Genomic DNA, 17,976 nt, shown 5'->3' on the forward strand with positions numbered 1-17,976 from the left:
ATCATCAAAGCTACATTTTCGTATTTCTTTTCTCTGAAATTACACGATGCATGAGTTTATGGCTATTATCAAAAGTATATATATAAACAAGTCAAAGTCAAAACTTCTTAAAAAAGAAACAACCCAATAATAATTGAGCTAATATGGAAATCATTTTTTCCCATTTATAGTCAAATAGAGCGGACCTAAATATATATATAAATTAATATCATAACATGATTTTCATCTTTCCACAAAGTCTTGGTCTACCATAGTCTTGTTCTTATTATTAATTAATGTCTAAGTGATTAATAAAAGAGAAAAATCTAAACTCAAAGTAAAGATTTGAATTCAAGCCTTACTAAATCGGGAAGGATCAGAATGTTAGCTAGTAGTACATAAATATCTTTATCATTGTAAGTACTTTGATTTTATTTTATCTTTTTTAGATCCATTGATTTGACCAACTTTGATTACGATTGTACTTAAGAATAAGTAGCTAGTCAATATGTTTAAGTTAATTATTTATCAATATCCACTAATTATTATATAAGTTTTAGAATTAATTTTAACATAAATACTAACTTTCGAGTTGTAACGGTATAATTTTTTTTTTAATAACATAAATATCTAATATTATTAAAATTATAATTTTTGTTCAATTTTAAAAAAGAAAATTTGAAAACAATTGATTTTACATATTTATGTTCAAACTCAATAATTTAAAATATAGACTTTATACGCTATTTTGTTTAAGACACTAATAAAATAAATTAGGCAAAAATTATAATTTTATTAATATTAATACTTATGCCGTTAAAAAAATTATTTATATCTCTTACAAACTTTAAATTTTAAATTTACACTAGGTCTTATCATAAATTATTGCTTGATTATAAAATTGATAATTTGTGATTAATTTTTTGTGTGACCAACAATAATAATCCTATTATTATCATTTTAAAAATGGTAATAACTTTTTATTTACTTGCAATATAATCGAATAAATGAGACCTAAACTAAAAAAATATCTAGGTAATTTACATGCAACAATATCATGTTATAAAATAAATATTTGCATTATATAGTTATATAATTGTTACTTATTTATACTTGATCTCTCTTACAATAATTCATATTAAACCAATCAATATTCAGCCATGGCTCCTTTCAATTCTCACCATAACTCATTTCTTTTCACTACCTTTCTTCTCACCATACTATTGTATTCACCATCATCATTCTCTTCCTTTGCAACCACCAAAACTTACTCCAATGGAAATGAGACTGATAGACAAGCCTTACTAGCCATAAAAGCTCAAATAATAGATGACCCTTATGGTGTTATGAAATCATGGAATGATTCAATCCATTTCTGCAATTGGATTGGTGTCATTTGTGGCCACCTTCATCAAAGAGTGACCACTTTAAACCTCAGTTCTCATGACTTGGTTGGTTCACTCTCTCCCTCCATAGGAAATCTCACATTCCTTTCAACGATTGATCTTACTTTCAACCATTTTCAGAATCAAATCCCACAACAGCTTGGACTCTTATTCAGGCTCAAACATTTGGACCTTTCCAACAACTCATTTTCTGGTGCTATCCCAGCTAATCTTTCAGGCTGTTCTAAGCTCCTAAGGCTTAGATTGGGATTCAACAACTTAAGTGGAAGAATCCCAATTGAACTTGGATCATTTCAACTACTTGAAAGAGTTCAACTTCACTACAACAATCTTAGTGGACCATTACCTGACTCATTAGGTAACCTTTCTTCTACAAAATCTTTGTCACTTGCAGTCAACAATTTTGATGGAAAAATACCAGAATCTTTTGGGAAGTTGAAGAACTTGGAATTTCTTGGACTTGGGGTTAACCGAATATCCGGTATGATACCTTCCTCTGTTTACAATCTTTCATCCATGACAAGGTTTACTGTGCCTTATAACCAATTAGAAGGGAGTTTGCCTTCAGACTTAGGCTTCACTCTTCCTAATTTGATAGTCTTTAATGTTGGTCACAACTTGTTTAGTGGACAACTTCCATCATCATTGTCTAATGCTTCAAATCTTGTTGAATTAGATACTGAAGGGAGTAAATTCACTGGAAAACTTAACATTGATTTTGGCAACTCCCCTAATCTTTGGTGGCTAGTTCTTGCCTCTAATTCTCTTGGGACAGGTGAAGCTGATGACTTGAATTTCTTTGAGTCTTTAGCTAAATGCAAAAAGTTGGGAGTAGTTGATCTAAGTGACAATCAATTTGGAGGGATATTTCCTAGTTCCATATACAAAATCCCATCACTTGTTACATTGAGATTAGGGAGCAATAAATTGAGTGGTAACATCCCAAAAGGGATTGGCAGCCTTGTTAACTTGACTGAGCTAGTTATTGAGAAAAATAATTTTAGTGGGAAAATTCCTGCAGATATAGGTGATCTCAAAAGACTAAGAAGACTTCATATGTCTGAAAATTCATTTTCTGGTCACATACCATCATCTCTAGCTAGCATTTCTCAATTATACTCACTCCATCTTCAAAAGAATCTTTTAACAGGTCCTATCCCTTCTAGCCTTGGAAGCCTTTCAACTTTGCAGGAGTTAGACCTTTCTCATAACTATCTTAATGGCTCCATACCTAAAGAAGTTATGAGTCTTTCTTCTTTGACAATTTCCCTTAATCTAGCTCAAAATCAATTTACTAGTTCTCTCCCTTCTGAAGTGGGAAAGTTACAAAATCTTGGGTACTTTGATGTATCTGAAAATAAACTCTCTGGCAAAATTCCTAGTGAGCTAGGAAGTTGTTTGAAATTAGAACATCTTCACATGGAGAGTAATTTATTTGAAGGAAGTATTCCTTCATCTTTTAGCTCATTGAGAGGACTTCAAGACTTGGATCTTTCGCGCAACAACTTGTCTGGCGAAATTCCAAACTACTTTCAACACATGTTGTTTGAAAACTTGAATCTTTCTTTCAACCGATTCCAAGGACAGGTACCATCTAAAGGGGTTTTCAAAAATGCAAGTGGTATTTCCTTAGTAGGAAATGAAAAGCTATGTGGAGGTATACCAGAATTGCATTTTCCAGCTTGCATTGCTAATAAGTCTAAGAATGAGAATATATCTCAAAGACTTAAGTGGATTATACCATTGTTTTGTGGACTACTGGGATCTGTTTTGATCATGTCAACTCTAATTGTCTTGAGGTTAAAGAAGCTGAAAAGGGAGCCTTCATCTGCACCGAATTCATCAACTATAGATCTTTTGTTACATGTCTCCTATGCAAGTCTTCTCAAAGCAACTGATGAGTTTTCTTCTGCCAATTTGTTAGGCAGTGGTAGCTTTGGTTCGGTTTATAAAGCAACTCTTCATCCAAATGAATTGGTTGTTGCAGTAAAGGTACTTCAACTACACGAACGAGGAGCCTCGAAAAGCTTCTTGGCTGAATGTGAAGCCTTGAGAAACATCAGACACCGAAATCTTGTGAAATTGTTGACAGTTTGCTCAAGTTCTGATTTTCAAGGCAATGAATTCAAAGCTTTAGTCTATGAGTTTATGCCTAATGGAAGCTTAGAGAGTTGGTTGCATTCGTTTTCGAGAGAAGATGGAGAATTGAAGATATTAAGTCTTGTTCAAAGATTAAACATAGCCATTGATGTGGCATCTGCTATGGATTACCTCCATCACCATTGTCAACAACCAATTGTTCATTGTGATTTAAAACCAAGTAACATTCTTCTTGACAATGATATGATTGCTCATGTTGGTGATTTTGGGTTAGCAAGGTTCATTCAAGAAGCCACAACTCAACAAACAAGTTCATTTGTATTGAAAGGAACTATTGGGTATGCTGCACCAGGTAAAATTAACATATTTTTTTTATCTAATAAAGTCTAAATTTGTTAAAAATGAAAACAACCCTTTTAACCAATGGAAGTTAAGAACATGTTAGCATAGTCACTCACAACAATTGTTTTCTTTTTTTGGTTATAATAAAACCTTGCAGAATATGGAATGGGAAGTAAGGTTTCAACACATGGTGATGTGTACAGCTATGGAATACTCTTGCTAGAGATTTTTACAGGAAAGAGACCAACTGATGAAATGTTTAAAGATGGGTTGAGTCTTCATGATTATGTTAAGAGGGCATTACTAAGAAGACAAATCTCAGATGTTTTAGATCCAATATTTGTGGTTGGAGGAGAAAGAGAAGAAGAGGCACCAATTAACATAGATATTTCTAATAATAATGAAGTGGGTTACAGCAAGAAAGAACAAAGAGAGGAGTGTTTAACTGCAATCCTAAGAGTTGGAGTTGCATGTTCTGTGGAAACACCAAGAGAAAGAATGAACTTTACTGATGTCATCAAGGAATTGAAGTTGGTCAGAAAAATTATTGGAAGGTTCTCAAGAAACTAATCTGTTTTTACTAGATAGAGCTCCTAGCACCAAGATATATATATAAATATATATAGTTGCTATGAAGATATTGTTCCTCTTTTAGGTAGTTCACTCTGTTAGTTTTAATTATTAATATTAGAGTAATTATACATTATTTTAAAATATAATATATTTTCGAATGAAATAATAATTAAATATAAATTATTATTTTTATATGGGAAAATAGCGGCATAAGTACCCAAAGTTTCATATTTATATGACTTAAGTACCCAAACTTTTTTTTTAGTGGCAAAAGTGCACAATGTTCACTTCTGTTAGTATTTATTAGTACCCAATTCAATTTTGTCAATTTGTGTACACGCGTACAACTTAGATTAATTCACTTATTTATTAAGATGTAAAATGATGAGATAAAAACAAAAGTCATATTAGTAAATGGGTGAATTAATATGAGTTGTACACGTGTACAAAACTGACAGAATTGAATTGGGTGCTAATAAATACTAACAGAAGTGAACATTGTACATTTTTACCATTAAAAAAAAAGATTGGGTTATGCCGCTATTTTTCCTTTTTATATTTAGTAAATAAGTCAGCAATTATATAATTTAATAATATTTATTATCTGAAAATGGTGATATTTTATAATTGCACCCAATATCTAGAGTGCATAGTGTAACTGAGACATCTCAATTACCTCAAGTTATATAATAATCGTATAATTACTTGATTAAATAAATACGTCAAATTTTATAACTACTCTAAATTACATAATGACCTTCCAAACGGGCCACTGATTAGATTAGGAGGTCACACAACAAGCCGTTTCATGAAACAAAGAGATAAGAGTTAAATTTTTTTTTTGAAAGAAAGATAAGAGTTAAATTTATGTGCTAGAAATAGTCTAGTGGTTGCCTCAAGTATGATGATCCATCCACTAGCTCCACCTATACATATCTCTACTATATAATAAGAATGAAAAATGATTTGTTTTTATTGTTTTTGTACTATATTTTTTATTAATTGATTTTTGGTATTATTATTGCTATGTACATTAAGATATTTAATACCATACCGATGTGATACATAATATTTGGTTAGCAGTTTTTTAAACCTTTTATTAAATTCAAATTTATGGGAACTGATATTGAAATGCACCAATAACAGTATGCTACCATTTGTGGTGCTTGACACCTTTATGTGTGCTCCTTAACATTTTCGTTATTAATGTGCTCAATACCATATCGATGTGGTATCCAATGATTTGTTAGCAGTTTTCTAAAATATTTATCAAATTAAAATTTGTGGGAGATGATATTAAAATACACTAATAATAGTATGCTACTTTTTGTGGTGCTTGACACCTTAATGTGTCTCTTATTAACATTTTTGTTAGAATAATTAGTAATTTTTCTCCCTGAACTTTCGACAATACTGATTTTGGCCCCTAAAATATACGGCTTGTTAAGAATTCCCCATGAACTATTACATTTACATAAATTTAGTCCTTCTGTTAGGTTCTATTCAATTATTTTATTCAAATGATGACATGTATTTGTCAATTAGCAACTTTGCCCTCTAAATTTTGACAACTATCAAATCGTATCCCCTCAAAATAAAAATAAGAAAGATTCAACATTTTTTTACAAATTTAATTTAAATCTTAAAAAAAATCATTTTGAATAAATTATAATTTTAAAACCAATTACGCGATATAAAAGATTATTTATTTTTTATTAGAAAATTCATTTACATATTAAAATAATATATTAAAAATTTAATTTGTAAAAACTAAATTTTAAAGGAACAAACTTGAATATATTTTATTTTTATCAAAAAAATTAGATTTATTTAATTAAACATAATATTTTTTTAGTTTAATTTATAAATTTTTCAAAAAAAAATTATATTTTTATTGAATTTTTAATTATTTTCTTTATTTGTTAAGGTATGATTTTATAAATATAAAGAAATTTAATTTTTTCTTTAAAAAATCTTAGTTCATTTAAATTATTTATTAGAATCTCAATAATTTTGTTTTGATTTTTCAAGATACGTGTTGATAAATAAAATAAAGTTTGAAAATATTTTTTTAAGTAAAATTAATATTTTTATCCAATTTTTTAATAATTTTTATTACTTTTACGAATATTTATTATTTACAATACACTTATTTTTACTTAAATAAAAAATCTAATGAGACCTTTCAATTTTTATTTGGGCTTCCAAAAAATGTAAACCATAAACACAAACCTAACCTATGTCTAAAATAGACTCTGTCAATCTTACTCGTCCTTTGAGTCTTGTACCCAGAGGGTGTCCTTGGCCATTGCATAATTTGCATTGGCATGCTCTCTAGCCACTTGAAAATATTTCTAAGTGGTTTTATATCAAGGGAGTGAGCCGTTCTTAGGTGAGGCTCTTTGGTGAACACCAAAAGTCAAGCCCATCAATGGCATTTCTCACTAAGCAAGAACCTCAACCAGTCATAGCAGATGAGCCAAAAGGCTTGATAAGTGAGCGAGTGGGGCTAGACTCGACTTAAGGGGTGGGCGACTAGGGCAGTTGCCTAAAGCCCCCTTAGCCAAGAAGGCCTTTCCTGTTTTTTCTTTTCTTATTATGAATATATAGTTATATATTTGTATATGACAACCTAAGTCTAAAAGCTCTCCACAATATGGATTGAATTTGACATTTCTCTTCCCACCAAGTCTAACACCGTTTTCGTTTTTTTTTTCTTCTCTACCCTCGAAGCAGTGTCAAGCACTCTACCAGTCTACCGTCAAGGACAGTAGAGTGTTGTAAATCTAACACAGTTAATATGTCAGTTTGCCTTCTATTTCAATCTTAATAAATGGTTTAAGAAAATTTAAAATTTTTCTTTTTTTAATTTACTTTATGAAGAACAAAAGAATAGTGTCAAGACATACAACATCAAGTGACTGCATCCCCAAGAAATATCAGATCACAAATCCCTTTCTCAATGGGAATGGTGTCCTGAGACTGGACCTGAAGCTGTAGTCTCTTCTTTTCCTTTCTAAAATATTCAAGTTCACTAACTCTACTTTCACTTCTTGAAAGACCAGCTAATATTACATTGTATGTTCCTAAAGAAGGAATAATCCCATTTCTCTGCATGCTTTTATAAACTTCAAGTCCTTTATCAAAATTACCAACAGAGAAATAGACTCCTATAAGAGCAGTGTAAGTTGCAGTGCACTTGTGATCAATGGGCAATAAACTAAAAAGTTTAGCAGCACATTTGGGCTTACCACCACTCCCAAGCTTATATATAATTACCGAAGCAAGGTATATTCCAATAGAATATCCAGCTTTGATCATTTCCTGAACAACTTTTACCACCTTGGGTGACATTTCTGATCTTATCAAACCTCCTATCAAAGCTAGATATGAGTTTCTTGTAATATTTATACCTCTTTTAACACTGTACTCAAAGGCCAACAAAGCGCCGTTAGGCCTACAACGACTGGAGTTTACCTCAATGATGGTTGAGATGATTTCAGAATCCAATTGTGTGCTTTTATCATCAATTTGACCAAGTAAGCTATCAACAGCAATAAGATTTTCCTTTTCCAATAGAGTAAATATGAGCCACTCGTCTATCGTAGAATTGATTTCAGCAGCTCTTGTTCTACCAAAATCTTTACTTACTCGTTCAATGGAACAATGAGGATTCACTTGCCTAAGTAGGAGGTCACTCTCGCCGGCAACTTTTAAAGCTTGTAATGCTTCACTGAAAACAGGATAACGAAGAACAATACGATTTTCTTTCATGTATTGGAGGATTTGGGACATGACCCACGTTTCCCCTGATTTGCTTAATTTCTCAACCAGAATATTGCATGCAGCTTTGTCAGGTTGTTCCCCAGCTTCTTGCATTTTACTAAAAATCTCAAGGGCTTCTTTGCAATTACCTGTTGATCATCACAAGTGCACAAAAATTAACAATAATTCAAAATGAAAAAGAAAAAAATGAAGATAATGACCTTAGACACTAGGTGTACACTGGTTATTCATAAGTTTGCAACACAAAAGCAAATTGTTTAGTATACTATTTCAGTGCTCATTAAAAATAGGGAAACACATGCAAGTTTAAACTTCAACAATTATACAAATAACAAGCTTATTATCCTCAAGTTGTTGATGGGTAGCAATGAGTGGAACATAATTCGCTTTTGGTAACCGTACATTATGACTTGCAAGGGGGTACAATAACCATGTTGAAAGTACCTTGGACCAGGGATTACTGTACAAGTAATGATTAGTCCTTGTCTATGACTCGGTTTATTTGCCATCATTGCTCTAGAAGTACCATACAGGTACTGCAGTTGGACATTCTAGAGTCCTTAAGACATCGATCGGTGGTAGTTGATCTACATTAGATTAGGTTTCAGAAAAGTGTAGGAAATCAAGCTAGCAATTAGTTGTAAATTTACATTTAATGTATTTTCTATTTACTCTAGTATTACTAGGTGTTCACATTGTATTATATATACCCTTTGTATACACTAAAAGAGATCATCAGAAAATAAAAATCATTTCTCTCATTTTTCTCATTTTTCTACATGGTATCAGAGCATGTAAAAGCTCCTCAAAAGAATTTTTTTCATTCCTTCCCTTCTTAAAATTAGGGTTCTTAAAATTAGGGTTTGGAGGCTCTATCTTAGAAAACTAATTAAAAGGAGTTTTCTATTCTCACCTTCGACCCAAGAAGTTTCTCCCACCTCCGATCGGCCAAACCCAAAAATCCGGCGATCATCCGAGCTGCGCGTGGGCCCCACGCGCCACCTCCATCCGCGGCGACTATCTCCACGCGCCAGCGCGTGGGCGCGCGTGGCAGCCTCCAACGGCGTTTTTCCAGCATCGCCTCTCTCAGGTTTCTCCATCTCTGGCTCTTCTCCAACTCCAGCGACGTTTTTCCAGCGTTGTCTCTCTTTGTTTCTATACTTGTTTGTTTTGTCTTGTTGTCTTTCTCCATGGCAGAACAAATCATCTCTTTAGTTGCAAGACAGTGCAATACTCATGCACTTCAGGTTATGCAAATCCCTCATGACCCTTGGATTGTGGATTCTGGTGCTTCTGATCATATGACAGGTGATAGATCACTATTTTCTTTTCTAAGTAAGTGCTCTCATGAAAAGACTGTTCGCATAGCTGATGGTTCGTCTTCTAGAATTGATGGAATTGGAACTATAAAAATCTCACCAAGTCTTGTCTTAAATTCTGTCCTTTACGTTCCAAAGCTTGATTGCAATTTACTTTCTGTAAGCAAATTGAGTAGTGATCTTAATTGTGAAGTTAAGTTTGCTGCTAAGTTTTGTGTTTTTCAGGATGTGGAATCGGGGAAGATGATTGGCTATGCTGAGTTCAGTAAGGGCTTGTATCTGCTAAAAATCGACAACCCCATGTTTAACCATGGAAATCGTTGTTGTTTCTCCCAAGGTCAATCTCTTTCCTCAGTAAATCAGTCTAATAAAATCAGTACTATCATGTTATGGCATTACCGTCTAGGTCATCCAAATTTTGTATATCTTAAACACTTATTCCCATCCCTATTTGTCAATATAAATCCTCAGTCTCTCAAGTGTGATATTTGTCAATTTTCTAAGCACTCTCGCCACTCTTTCATTCCAAGACCTTATCAACCCTCTCACCCATTCTCACTCATTCATGGTGATATATGGGGATCATCCAAAATTCAAAATATCAGTGGAGCACATTGGTTTTTATTACTAGTTGATGATCACAGCCGCCTAAGTTGGACATTCCTCATGAAAGAAAAATCTGAAACAAGTCATATTTTTCAAAATTTCCACAAAATGATCCAAACTCAATTCCAAACAAACATCCAAGTGTTAAAAACCGACAATGCTCGTGACTTCTTCAATTCTGTACTTGGATCATATTTGCAATCCAATGGGATAGTTCATCAAAGTTCGTGCGTAGACACACCACAACAAAATGGTGTGGCTGAACGCAAAAATCGTCATTTACTAGAGGTAGCCCGATCTTTACTTTTTTCATCCCATGTTCCAAAAAGATTTTGGGGTGAAGCAGTTCTCACAGCTACCTATCTCATAAATAGAATGCCATCACGTGTATTAAAATTCAAAACTCCGCTGCAAATCTTCCTAGAAACATATCCCCACTCACATCTTGTGTCTCAAATTCCCTTACGTGTCTTTGGTTGTGTTGCATTTGTCCATGTTCACTCCTCACATCGTAGCAAACTTGATGCTTGAGCCACGAAATGTATCCTTCTTGGCTATTCATCTAATAAAAAAGGATACAAATGCTACTGTCCTGTTTCACAAAAAGTGTTCAACTCCATGGATGTTACTTTCTTTGAGGAACAGTCTTATTATCCCAAATTTGCAGTTCAGGGGGAGAATCATAATCAAGAACTACAAAATTGGGAAAATTGGGACTTTGTTTCACTCATTGATCCTCATTCTTCTTCTGACAACACCATTGCTCCAAAAACTACTCATCCCCCTGTTTCACTCACTGATCCTCATTCTTCTTCTGACAACACCATTGCTTCAAACACTTGTCATCCGTCTGTTACTCATACTCCAAACTATTCAGTCAAATCACATGAGCCAAGAAATCCTCATCCAATTCCTTCCTTAAGCCTTGTTCCTATCAACGAGGACCGACTCAACCATTCAGCCAATTCACATGAGCCAAAAACTCCTGTCCACATCCCAAACAAAGAAATCCGAGTTTACTCAAGGAAAAAGAAAAATCTTGCCAGCATTGAACAAGCTACCACTCAAACTCAGCAAAGTCATGAATATAATCCGATTCCATTTATTCTTGAACAAACACAGGAAGATGTTCGAGTTGAACCTGTTGTGGAAGAAGATGTGTCTGACGATCTAAGCATTCCCATTGCTCTCAGGAAAGGTGTTCGTTCTTGCACTCAACATCCCATTCGCAACTATTTGAGTTACTCAAGCTTATCTCCTACCTATAGAGCTTTTATCACTACCCTGGATCAAGTTCAGATTCCAAATTCAGTTCAGGAAGCTCTACAGGATCCCAATTGGAATGCTGCCACAATGGAGGAAATAAAAGCACTTGAAAAGAATAAAACATGGATTATCACAGATTTGCCAAATGGCAAACGCACAGTTGGTTGTAAATGGATATTCTTGGTCAAGTATAAGGCTGATGGGAGCATTGAAAGATTTAAAGCCCGATTAGTGGCTAAAGGATTCACCCAATCGTATGGCATTGATTACCAAGAGACATTTGCTCCTGTTGCTAAGTTGAACACCATCCGAGTTCTCTTATCTATTGCTGTCAACAATGAATGGCCTTTATTCCAACTTGACGTAAAAAATGCGTTTCTTAACGGCGACCTTGTGGAAGAAGTATACATGGACATTCCTCCAGGATTTGAGGACCGATTCTCAAAAGGAAAAGTGTGCAAACTGAAAAAATCTCTCTACGGCCTCAAGCAATCCCCTCGAGCCTGGTTTGACAGGTTTACAAAAGTGTTGAAAGGAGATGGTTACACCCAATGCCAATCAGATCATACTTTGTTTATAAAACACTCAGTTGGAGGAAAATTAACAGCATTGAATGTTTATGTCGACGATATTGTGGTTACAGGTAATTTCGTGGAAGAAATTTCTCATCTCAAGCAGCTTCTCTCCAGCGAATTTGAAATTAAAGATCTAGGCCAATTAAGATACTTTCTGGGGATGGAAGTTGCAAGATCCAGCCAAGGTATCTCAGTAACTCAGCGGAAATATGTCATTGATCTCTTACAGGAAACAGGGATGATCGGATGCAAGCCAAGTGAAACTCCGATGGACCCTAATACCAAACTTGAAGCACAGACAGACGGAACAAAAGTTGACCGAGGAAGGTATCAACGTCTTGTGGGAAGGCTAATATACTTAACTCACACTCGGCCTGACATAAGCTTTGCTGTGAGTGTTGTTAGCCAATTTCTCAATAATCCCTTTGAGGAACACATGGATGCTGTCTACCGGATTCTTAGGTACCTCAAGGGAACACCAGGAAAAGGGTTAATGTTCAGGAAAACTCTCAACAAAGATCTTCAAATATACACAGATGCAGATTGGGCTGGTTCTCTCACTGATCGAAGATCCACTTCTGGGTACTGCTCCTACGTTTGGGGAAATCTCGTATCTTGGCGAAGCAAGAAGCAACAAGTGGTAGCTCGCAGCAGTGCAGAAGCAGAATTTCGTGCCTTAGCACATGGAATTTGTGAAGGAATGTGGCTGAAACGTCTTCTTGATGAACTCAGAATCAAACTTGAAGGCCCAATAGATGTTCTCTGTGACAATCAATCAGCCATAGCAATAGCAAAGAATCCAGTTCATCATGATAGGACCAAACATGTTGAAATTGATCGTCACTTCATCAGTGAAAAGATTGAAAACAAGATCATCACCTTGAAGCATATTCCCTCGAGACAACAAGCTGCTGATATCTTAACCAAAGCTCTCCATCGTCCTAATTTTAGGGAACTAAGTTCAAAATTAGGAATGTTTAGTATATATCTAGCTTGAGGGGAGTGTAGGAAATCAAGCTAGCAATTAGTTGTAAATTTACATTTAATGTATTTTCCATTTACTCTAGTATTACTAGGTGTTCACATTGTATTATATATACCCTTTGTATACACTAAAAGAGATCATCAGAAAATAAAAATCATTTCTCTCATTTTTCTCATTTTTCTACAAAAAGCATACTTGCTAGCAGATTACAATCCTCAACTTGATCTTCACTCAGCCTATTCCAAAGTATGGACAATATACCAATGAATTTCATAAAAGGAATTGCTACACACCAATGGTTTTGATACTTTTGGCTGTGATAAATCAACTGAGCATTTATGAACACTTTAATTCCCAACCATGTTCTTTTGGGAGGTGATCAACATCCCTTGCTGTATTCAAGGGAGAGGTCTACAATTTTTTATTACTAATTTCTTTCCAAAATTCAAATTTCATTCAAGAATTATGGTTGCTCGAGATATTTCATTCTTGGATGAAAAGAAAAAATTTGAGAAAGGAATTCATCAATAATTGACAGTTAGAATTGATTTTTATTTCTTTTTTTCTTATTTTAAAATATGTAAAATGAAAACAGTTTTATTACGCTTTTTTTAAATGTGGCCTCGAATTTTTTTTCTTTGAAGAGACTTTTGAAGTTTAAGTTGAGTTTAATGATAGATACTTTATTGAATAAAATAACAGAAATCATGCCCCTCATGTTTGACAAGAATTGGGAATATTAAATTGTAGCAGCATATTGCTTTTATCTTGGATCTAAGATTCAAATTGGATTTATTCATAAGGTTTTAGTTAGCTCTATAATCCAAATTTCAGCTGAAAATAATAATTAATTGAGAATGTGATGACAAACTTATATATAAATTCTATAAGAATACGATACCTCCTTCTAATCTTCTAAGAAGCAACAATCAAGTGGATTCACACCTTCTCTTATTAAGCAATGGTTTGCCTCCAATGGAGTAACTAGTGATGATTGAGATGATTATCTTGCTGATAGAAAAGAAAAGTTGATGAAGGATTTGACATCCTAGATTGGTGGAGAATGAATGGTTACTAGCACAATGATGTCTTTCCACATTGCAAAGAGATGTCTGTTAGGACAGGAAGTAATAAATTAATAGGAATTGATGACTCAGAGGAGAGAGGGTGTGAATTAGTGTTGGGGCTGTTAGTAATAAAAGGGAGGGGGAGCAGAGTGCAAGGTGTGAAGGATTTGGATTAGTTTGTAACTGTTTGGGAGAGAGAACAGGGTTCTCGAAGTCCCTGATATCAATACCAGTATAATTTCCTCTATTTCTGCTACTGTGTTCTTTGATTTGATAGGAAATTCCTATCAATGACTTGGTTGTTTAAATGTCTACAGTTGCTTCTGAATCAATTTGTTCTACTAGAGCAGAGATACTAGACCTATTTAAAAGTTCTTTGCCTCCAAAAATGTTTGAACCTTTAATTTTCTCAAATAATAAGTCAGCTTGTAAATATTATGCTCCTATAGTGGATGCAATATATGGACAAAATTGAGATTTACCAGACATCCGGGTAAGTTGGAGTCCGAGAGGATTCAAGAGATCTGTCCAAAAGCAGTGTAGATTCTTATACAATGGAAGAATCTCCAGGCTCAAGGTAGTACTTGAGAAGATTTTAAGGCACTGGGTAGGTTGTTGATTTCACCTCGAGAACAAAGTTAGTCATTGTGCTGGGTGTCAAAAGCCTTCTATACATTTTACAGGTCAAGAGTCTATCATCTATTTTGTCTACTATTCCGTAATATTTTATTTACTTGGTGCATATTGGCTTTAGCATACATCAATAATGATTTAAAGATTATATACATATATACAAAAAAATCATCAAAGTTAGCATCAGTCTAAGGAAAAAAATAACACAGCCATAGACCAACAATTTATTATAAGATGTTATCAAATGTCATACCAGAAAAATGATATTAGCTTGCACTTACCTGAGCCAATAAGGTATTCCATTAAAACGGTGTAAGTATAGCGATTAGGAGAAAGCCCTGATTGAAGCATTTCCTTGTAAGCATCAGTGGCTTCCTTTACTTTATTATCATTGAATAGAATTTTCATATAGGCTGTGTATGAAACAACAGTCGGACTGCAGCCATTTGCTTTCATCTCCTCCCACACTTTCATTGCCCCATCAACATCTCCAGAATGGGACATCCAGTGCATTAATGAAGTATAAGTAACAGTATCAATATTTAATTCCCTCTCTTGCATTTGCTTGAAAACATATTTCATAGAGGAAATCCTCCCAGCTTCTCCAAAAATATCAAGCATTGTCGTGTAAGTGAACTGATCATGCTTGAACCCTTTTAGTTCAACTGCCCAGTTAAAAAATAACCAAGCTTTCTCCATTGGAGGATGGCTTTTCAAAACTTGATTAACTGTGTATGAATCCCATCTTATAGGGAGGCCCTGAAGCTGATCTCGAGCAGAGTCCCATGTCGAATATTTCAAGATATTATAAATTTTTCCAATAGTATCTCGCATGTAAGTCTTTGTGTCTACATCTTCCTTCTGAAACAGTTTAAGATTTTTCTTAGTGTTTCTTCGCTGGTCTCTTCCAGTGAATCTATTTTGTTTGAATTGACGAAAAGAGTGAATGAATTTAGAGGAATAATTCACATGACTATGAACACATGCAGCCGGATAAAGCAGAACTTTCAAAGAACTCCGTGGAAAACAAGAAATCTGCGCAAAAAACTAATCTTAGACAACTTTTCTCTTTTTGACACTACATAAGCAAGAAGGAAACAGCTAGAGCATGACAATAAAAAATAAAATAAAAAAGAAAATGAACAATTAAGCTACAAAGTCAAATCAACAATATCGTATTCTTCTTTTCTTCCCAGTCAACTTCTACAGTCTGATGCTAGAAAAAGCTTTCATATTTTGTTAATTTCATGCATTTCATAAAATTGTTATCTTAACGAGTTGCATTTCATTTCATTTTATTATTCTGCATATTTTGGGTAAAAGTATAGTATATAGTTTGTGGGCTTCCTAAGTATGATCCAAAATCAGCTAATAGAAAATATAAAGATTTTCTTAGCAAGTTGCCAAACTAATCCAATAATTAAGTAGGAGACCTCCATTACTTTAATAGGACAAGGACTTTCTTTGTATAGAGTTATAAAGCAATATACTTTAACTGAGGAGAAGGGGTTCAAGGAAGGAAAGCATTGCTATTAAACAAAACATAACCATGCATGTGCACCTTGGCGCAAGTACTCTTGTTTATCAACAGTCTTATTATGAATAAGCAATAACATTATAACCTTGAAGTTGTGCAGACGGCAGCAGAAGTTCCACATTGTTCCTCAAATGAATAAACTAGTAAATCCATTATAGAGACTTCTTAGCCCATGATAAAAGGCAATCAACTGACAATTTAAACTGCAGATATGCAAAGTCCATTCACAATAAGCAATAATTCACAAAATTATAAGAAATTATCAGCACCAAAACATTCTATTGTAATCATTAAAGAAACCACTCCTTGATTGCAACAAAAGAATAGACACTGGAAACGAACGACTCAAATGTTCATCCTTAATACAAAAATTACTCAAAACCCAGTAAACAACACATGGTTTCGTTTGTTAAAGAAAAAACACATAAAACACATACACACACACACATGCTTCTGTGACACCTTTGCATGGAGTCTCCAACTTCATAGAAACATTTCTACGAACACCTCCCAGTCCCGGGCATGAATAAATGACTTCCATTGGAATGAAATAAAGCCATTTAAAGATAATACTATCAGTGCCAGAACTATAAAGGGTCCAGTGGTGTTTTTCTAACTTGTTTTAATGTACATGTAAGGATAGGCTCTAATAAAGATGCAGCACATTATTCTAACTTACCGGCTCTAATCTAGCATAGAGTAATCTTTGTTGTTCCAAAAGATTCTACTAGTTAAAATGAATATGGTTCTATGAAAACATTTGCTCTGGTTTGACAACTAATAATAGCTACGTACTACTGCACATAAATTAGCTGTATTATCTTTCAAATCCACCATCACAACCTGAACCTATCAAATAGTAATACAATACAAATACAAACCTTACCCTATCAAACATAAACAAAAATCTCAAGTTCTCAGTACATAAACAAATAGAGCATAAATGAACAAAAATCTCAAGTTCTTACTTGAAGGATGAATCTTTAAGCTTTAGGTAACCTTCCTCTCAAATTCTCACTCTCTAATATGTAAAATAACAAAATCAACAGTTAAAATCCTATCTCAAATATAAAAATCAGCACCCAATTAGTCTTAATCTTAGATAATACATCAAAAATTAAAAAATGACAAACATTACAAATATGTAATAAATAAAAATTAAATCAATATATAGCTATATAAATTTATAATATATAACTTATTATATAATTTAAATAATAAATATTAAATAAAATGGAAAAAAACACCTGCTTTGCTTGCTGCCGTCGGGGGAGGGGGATACGCCGGTGACTGGTCTGGTGTGGTAGTAGCGTGCGAGAGAGAGAGGAGAGACAGAGCGAGCCGTGAGCGACAGGAAGGAGAGGCAGAGAGGGAACGAGAGCGAGAAGGAGGAAGCTCCGGCGGCCGGCGCCGGCGCTGGACTGGGGTTTCGTTTTATTGTGCCGGAAGGAGAGGGGAGCGAGAGACAGTGAGTGACTGGGAGAGTGAGAAAGACGGCTGATTGCGGTCACACCCTCTAAAGTTTCACAACTAATCCTAAATTTGATGGTGTGATCAGTAAAGAGAAATATTGAGTAAATTAGTCTAATTTTACACACATTTTAATTTTTTACTAATTTATGACGAAAGAATTTCACAGTTAAGCGTGCACACTCGTGTTAATTTGTAGTGTCAGAATAGAGGCTTAAAGCGGAGCATTACAAATTGTATCAAAATCTTGACCAGCTAAAAGTGTGGTCAACGAGTACGTCAAACCCGTAAAGAGGTAATTGTGACAGTTAGTAGTCCAGTGATCCGTAAAG

At 34.1% G+C, this 17,976-nt stretch overlaps 3 protein-coding genes across 4 annotated transcripts; 2 read left to right on the plus strand and 1 right to left on the minus strand.

Annotated features, from left to right (window-relative positions):
- The first annotated feature begins 1,139 nt into the window (after positions 1-1,139).
- On the plus strand, positions 1,140-3,522 carry LOC133039591 (probable LRR receptor-like serine/threonine-protein kinase At3g47570). Its single transcript, XM_061118486.1, has 2 exons — positions 1,140-3,377; positions 3,478-3,522. The coding sequence occupies exons 1-2, from the start codon at positions 1,140-1,142 to the stop codon at positions 3,520-3,522; spliced, it is 2,283 nt and encodes a 760-aa protein (XP_060974469.1).
- A 183-nt stretch (positions 3,523-3,705) lies between these two features.
- On the plus strand, positions 3,706-4,446 carry LOC115696309 (putative receptor-like protein kinase At3g47110). Its single transcript, XM_030623215.2, has 2 exons — positions 3,706-3,837; positions 3,985-4,446. Exons 1-2 carry the CDS (start codon positions 3,729-3,731, stop codon positions 4,395-4,397), a joined length of 522 nt encoding a protein of 173 aa, XP_030479075.2. The 5' UTR covers positions 3,706-3,728; the 3' UTR covers positions 4,398-4,446.
- Positions 4,447-7,236: 2,790 nt separating this feature from the next.
- Positions 7,237-17,721, minus strand: LOC115697529 (pentatricopeptide repeat-containing protein At2g01390). 2 transcript variants are annotated; one of them, XM_030624574.2, is made up of 5 exons: positions 17,422-17,721; positions 17,143-17,195; positions 16,260-16,377; positions 14,919-15,672; positions 7,237-8,314 (listed from the first exon to the last, which is right to left on the minus strand). In XM_030624574.2, exons 3-5 carry the CDS (start codon positions 16,293-16,295, stop codon positions 7,314-7,316), a joined length of 1,791 nt encoding a protein of 596 aa, XP_030480434.1. In that variant the 5' UTR covers positions 16,296-16,377; positions 17,143-17,195; positions 17,422-17,721; the 3' UTR covers positions 7,237-7,313. The 2 variants fall into 2 exon arrangements, with proteins under 2 accessions (XP_030480434.1, XP_030480436.1); XM_030624576.2 differs by lacking the exon at positions 17,143-17,195 and having other exon boundaries at positions 17,422-17,718.
- Between the last annotated feature and the right edge of the window lie 255 nt (positions 17,722-17,976).

This window comes from Cannabis sativa, chromosome 7, assembly GCF_029168945.1.
Source record: "Cannabis sativa cultivar Pink pepper isolate KNU-18-1 chromosome 7, ASM2916894v1, whole genome shotgun sequence".
In the NCBI taxonomy this organism is placed as follows: domain Eukaryota; kingdom Viridiplantae; phylum Streptophyta; class Magnoliopsida; order Rosales; family Cannabaceae; genus Cannabis; species Cannabis sativa.

Excerpts from the sequence above, each read along its gene's own strand:
- LOC133039591 (XM_061118486.1), top strand. The coding sequence starts at position 1,140 with ATGGCTCCTTTCAATTCTCACCATAACTCATTTCTTTTCACTACCTTT. Across the intron at positions 3,378-3,477 it reads AATTGGTTGTTGCAGTAAAG|TTTGCTCAAGTTCTGATTTT; the intron begins GTACTTCAACTA and ends AATTGTTGACAG.
- LOC115696309 (XM_030623215.2), top strand. The coding sequence starts at position 3,729 with ATGATTGCTCATGTTGGTGATTTTGGGTTAGCAAGGTTCATTCAAGAA. Across the intron at positions 3,838-3,984 it reads TATTGGGTATGCTGCACCAG|AATATGGAATGGGAAGTAAG; the intron begins GTAAAATTAACA and ends AAAACCTTGCAG.
- LOC115697529 (XM_030624574.2), bottom strand. The coding sequence starts at position 16,295 with ATGTGGAACTTCTGCTGCCGTCTGCACAACTTCAAG. Across the intron at positions 15,673-16,259 it reads GCCGTCTGCACAACTTCAAG|ATTTCTTGTTTTCCACGGAG; the intron begins GTTATAATGTTA and ends TTTTTTGCGCAG. Across the intron at positions 8,315-14,918 it reads GGAATACCTTATTGGCTCAG|GTAATTGCAAAGAAGCCCTT; the intron begins GTAAGTGCAAGC and ends GATGATCAACAG.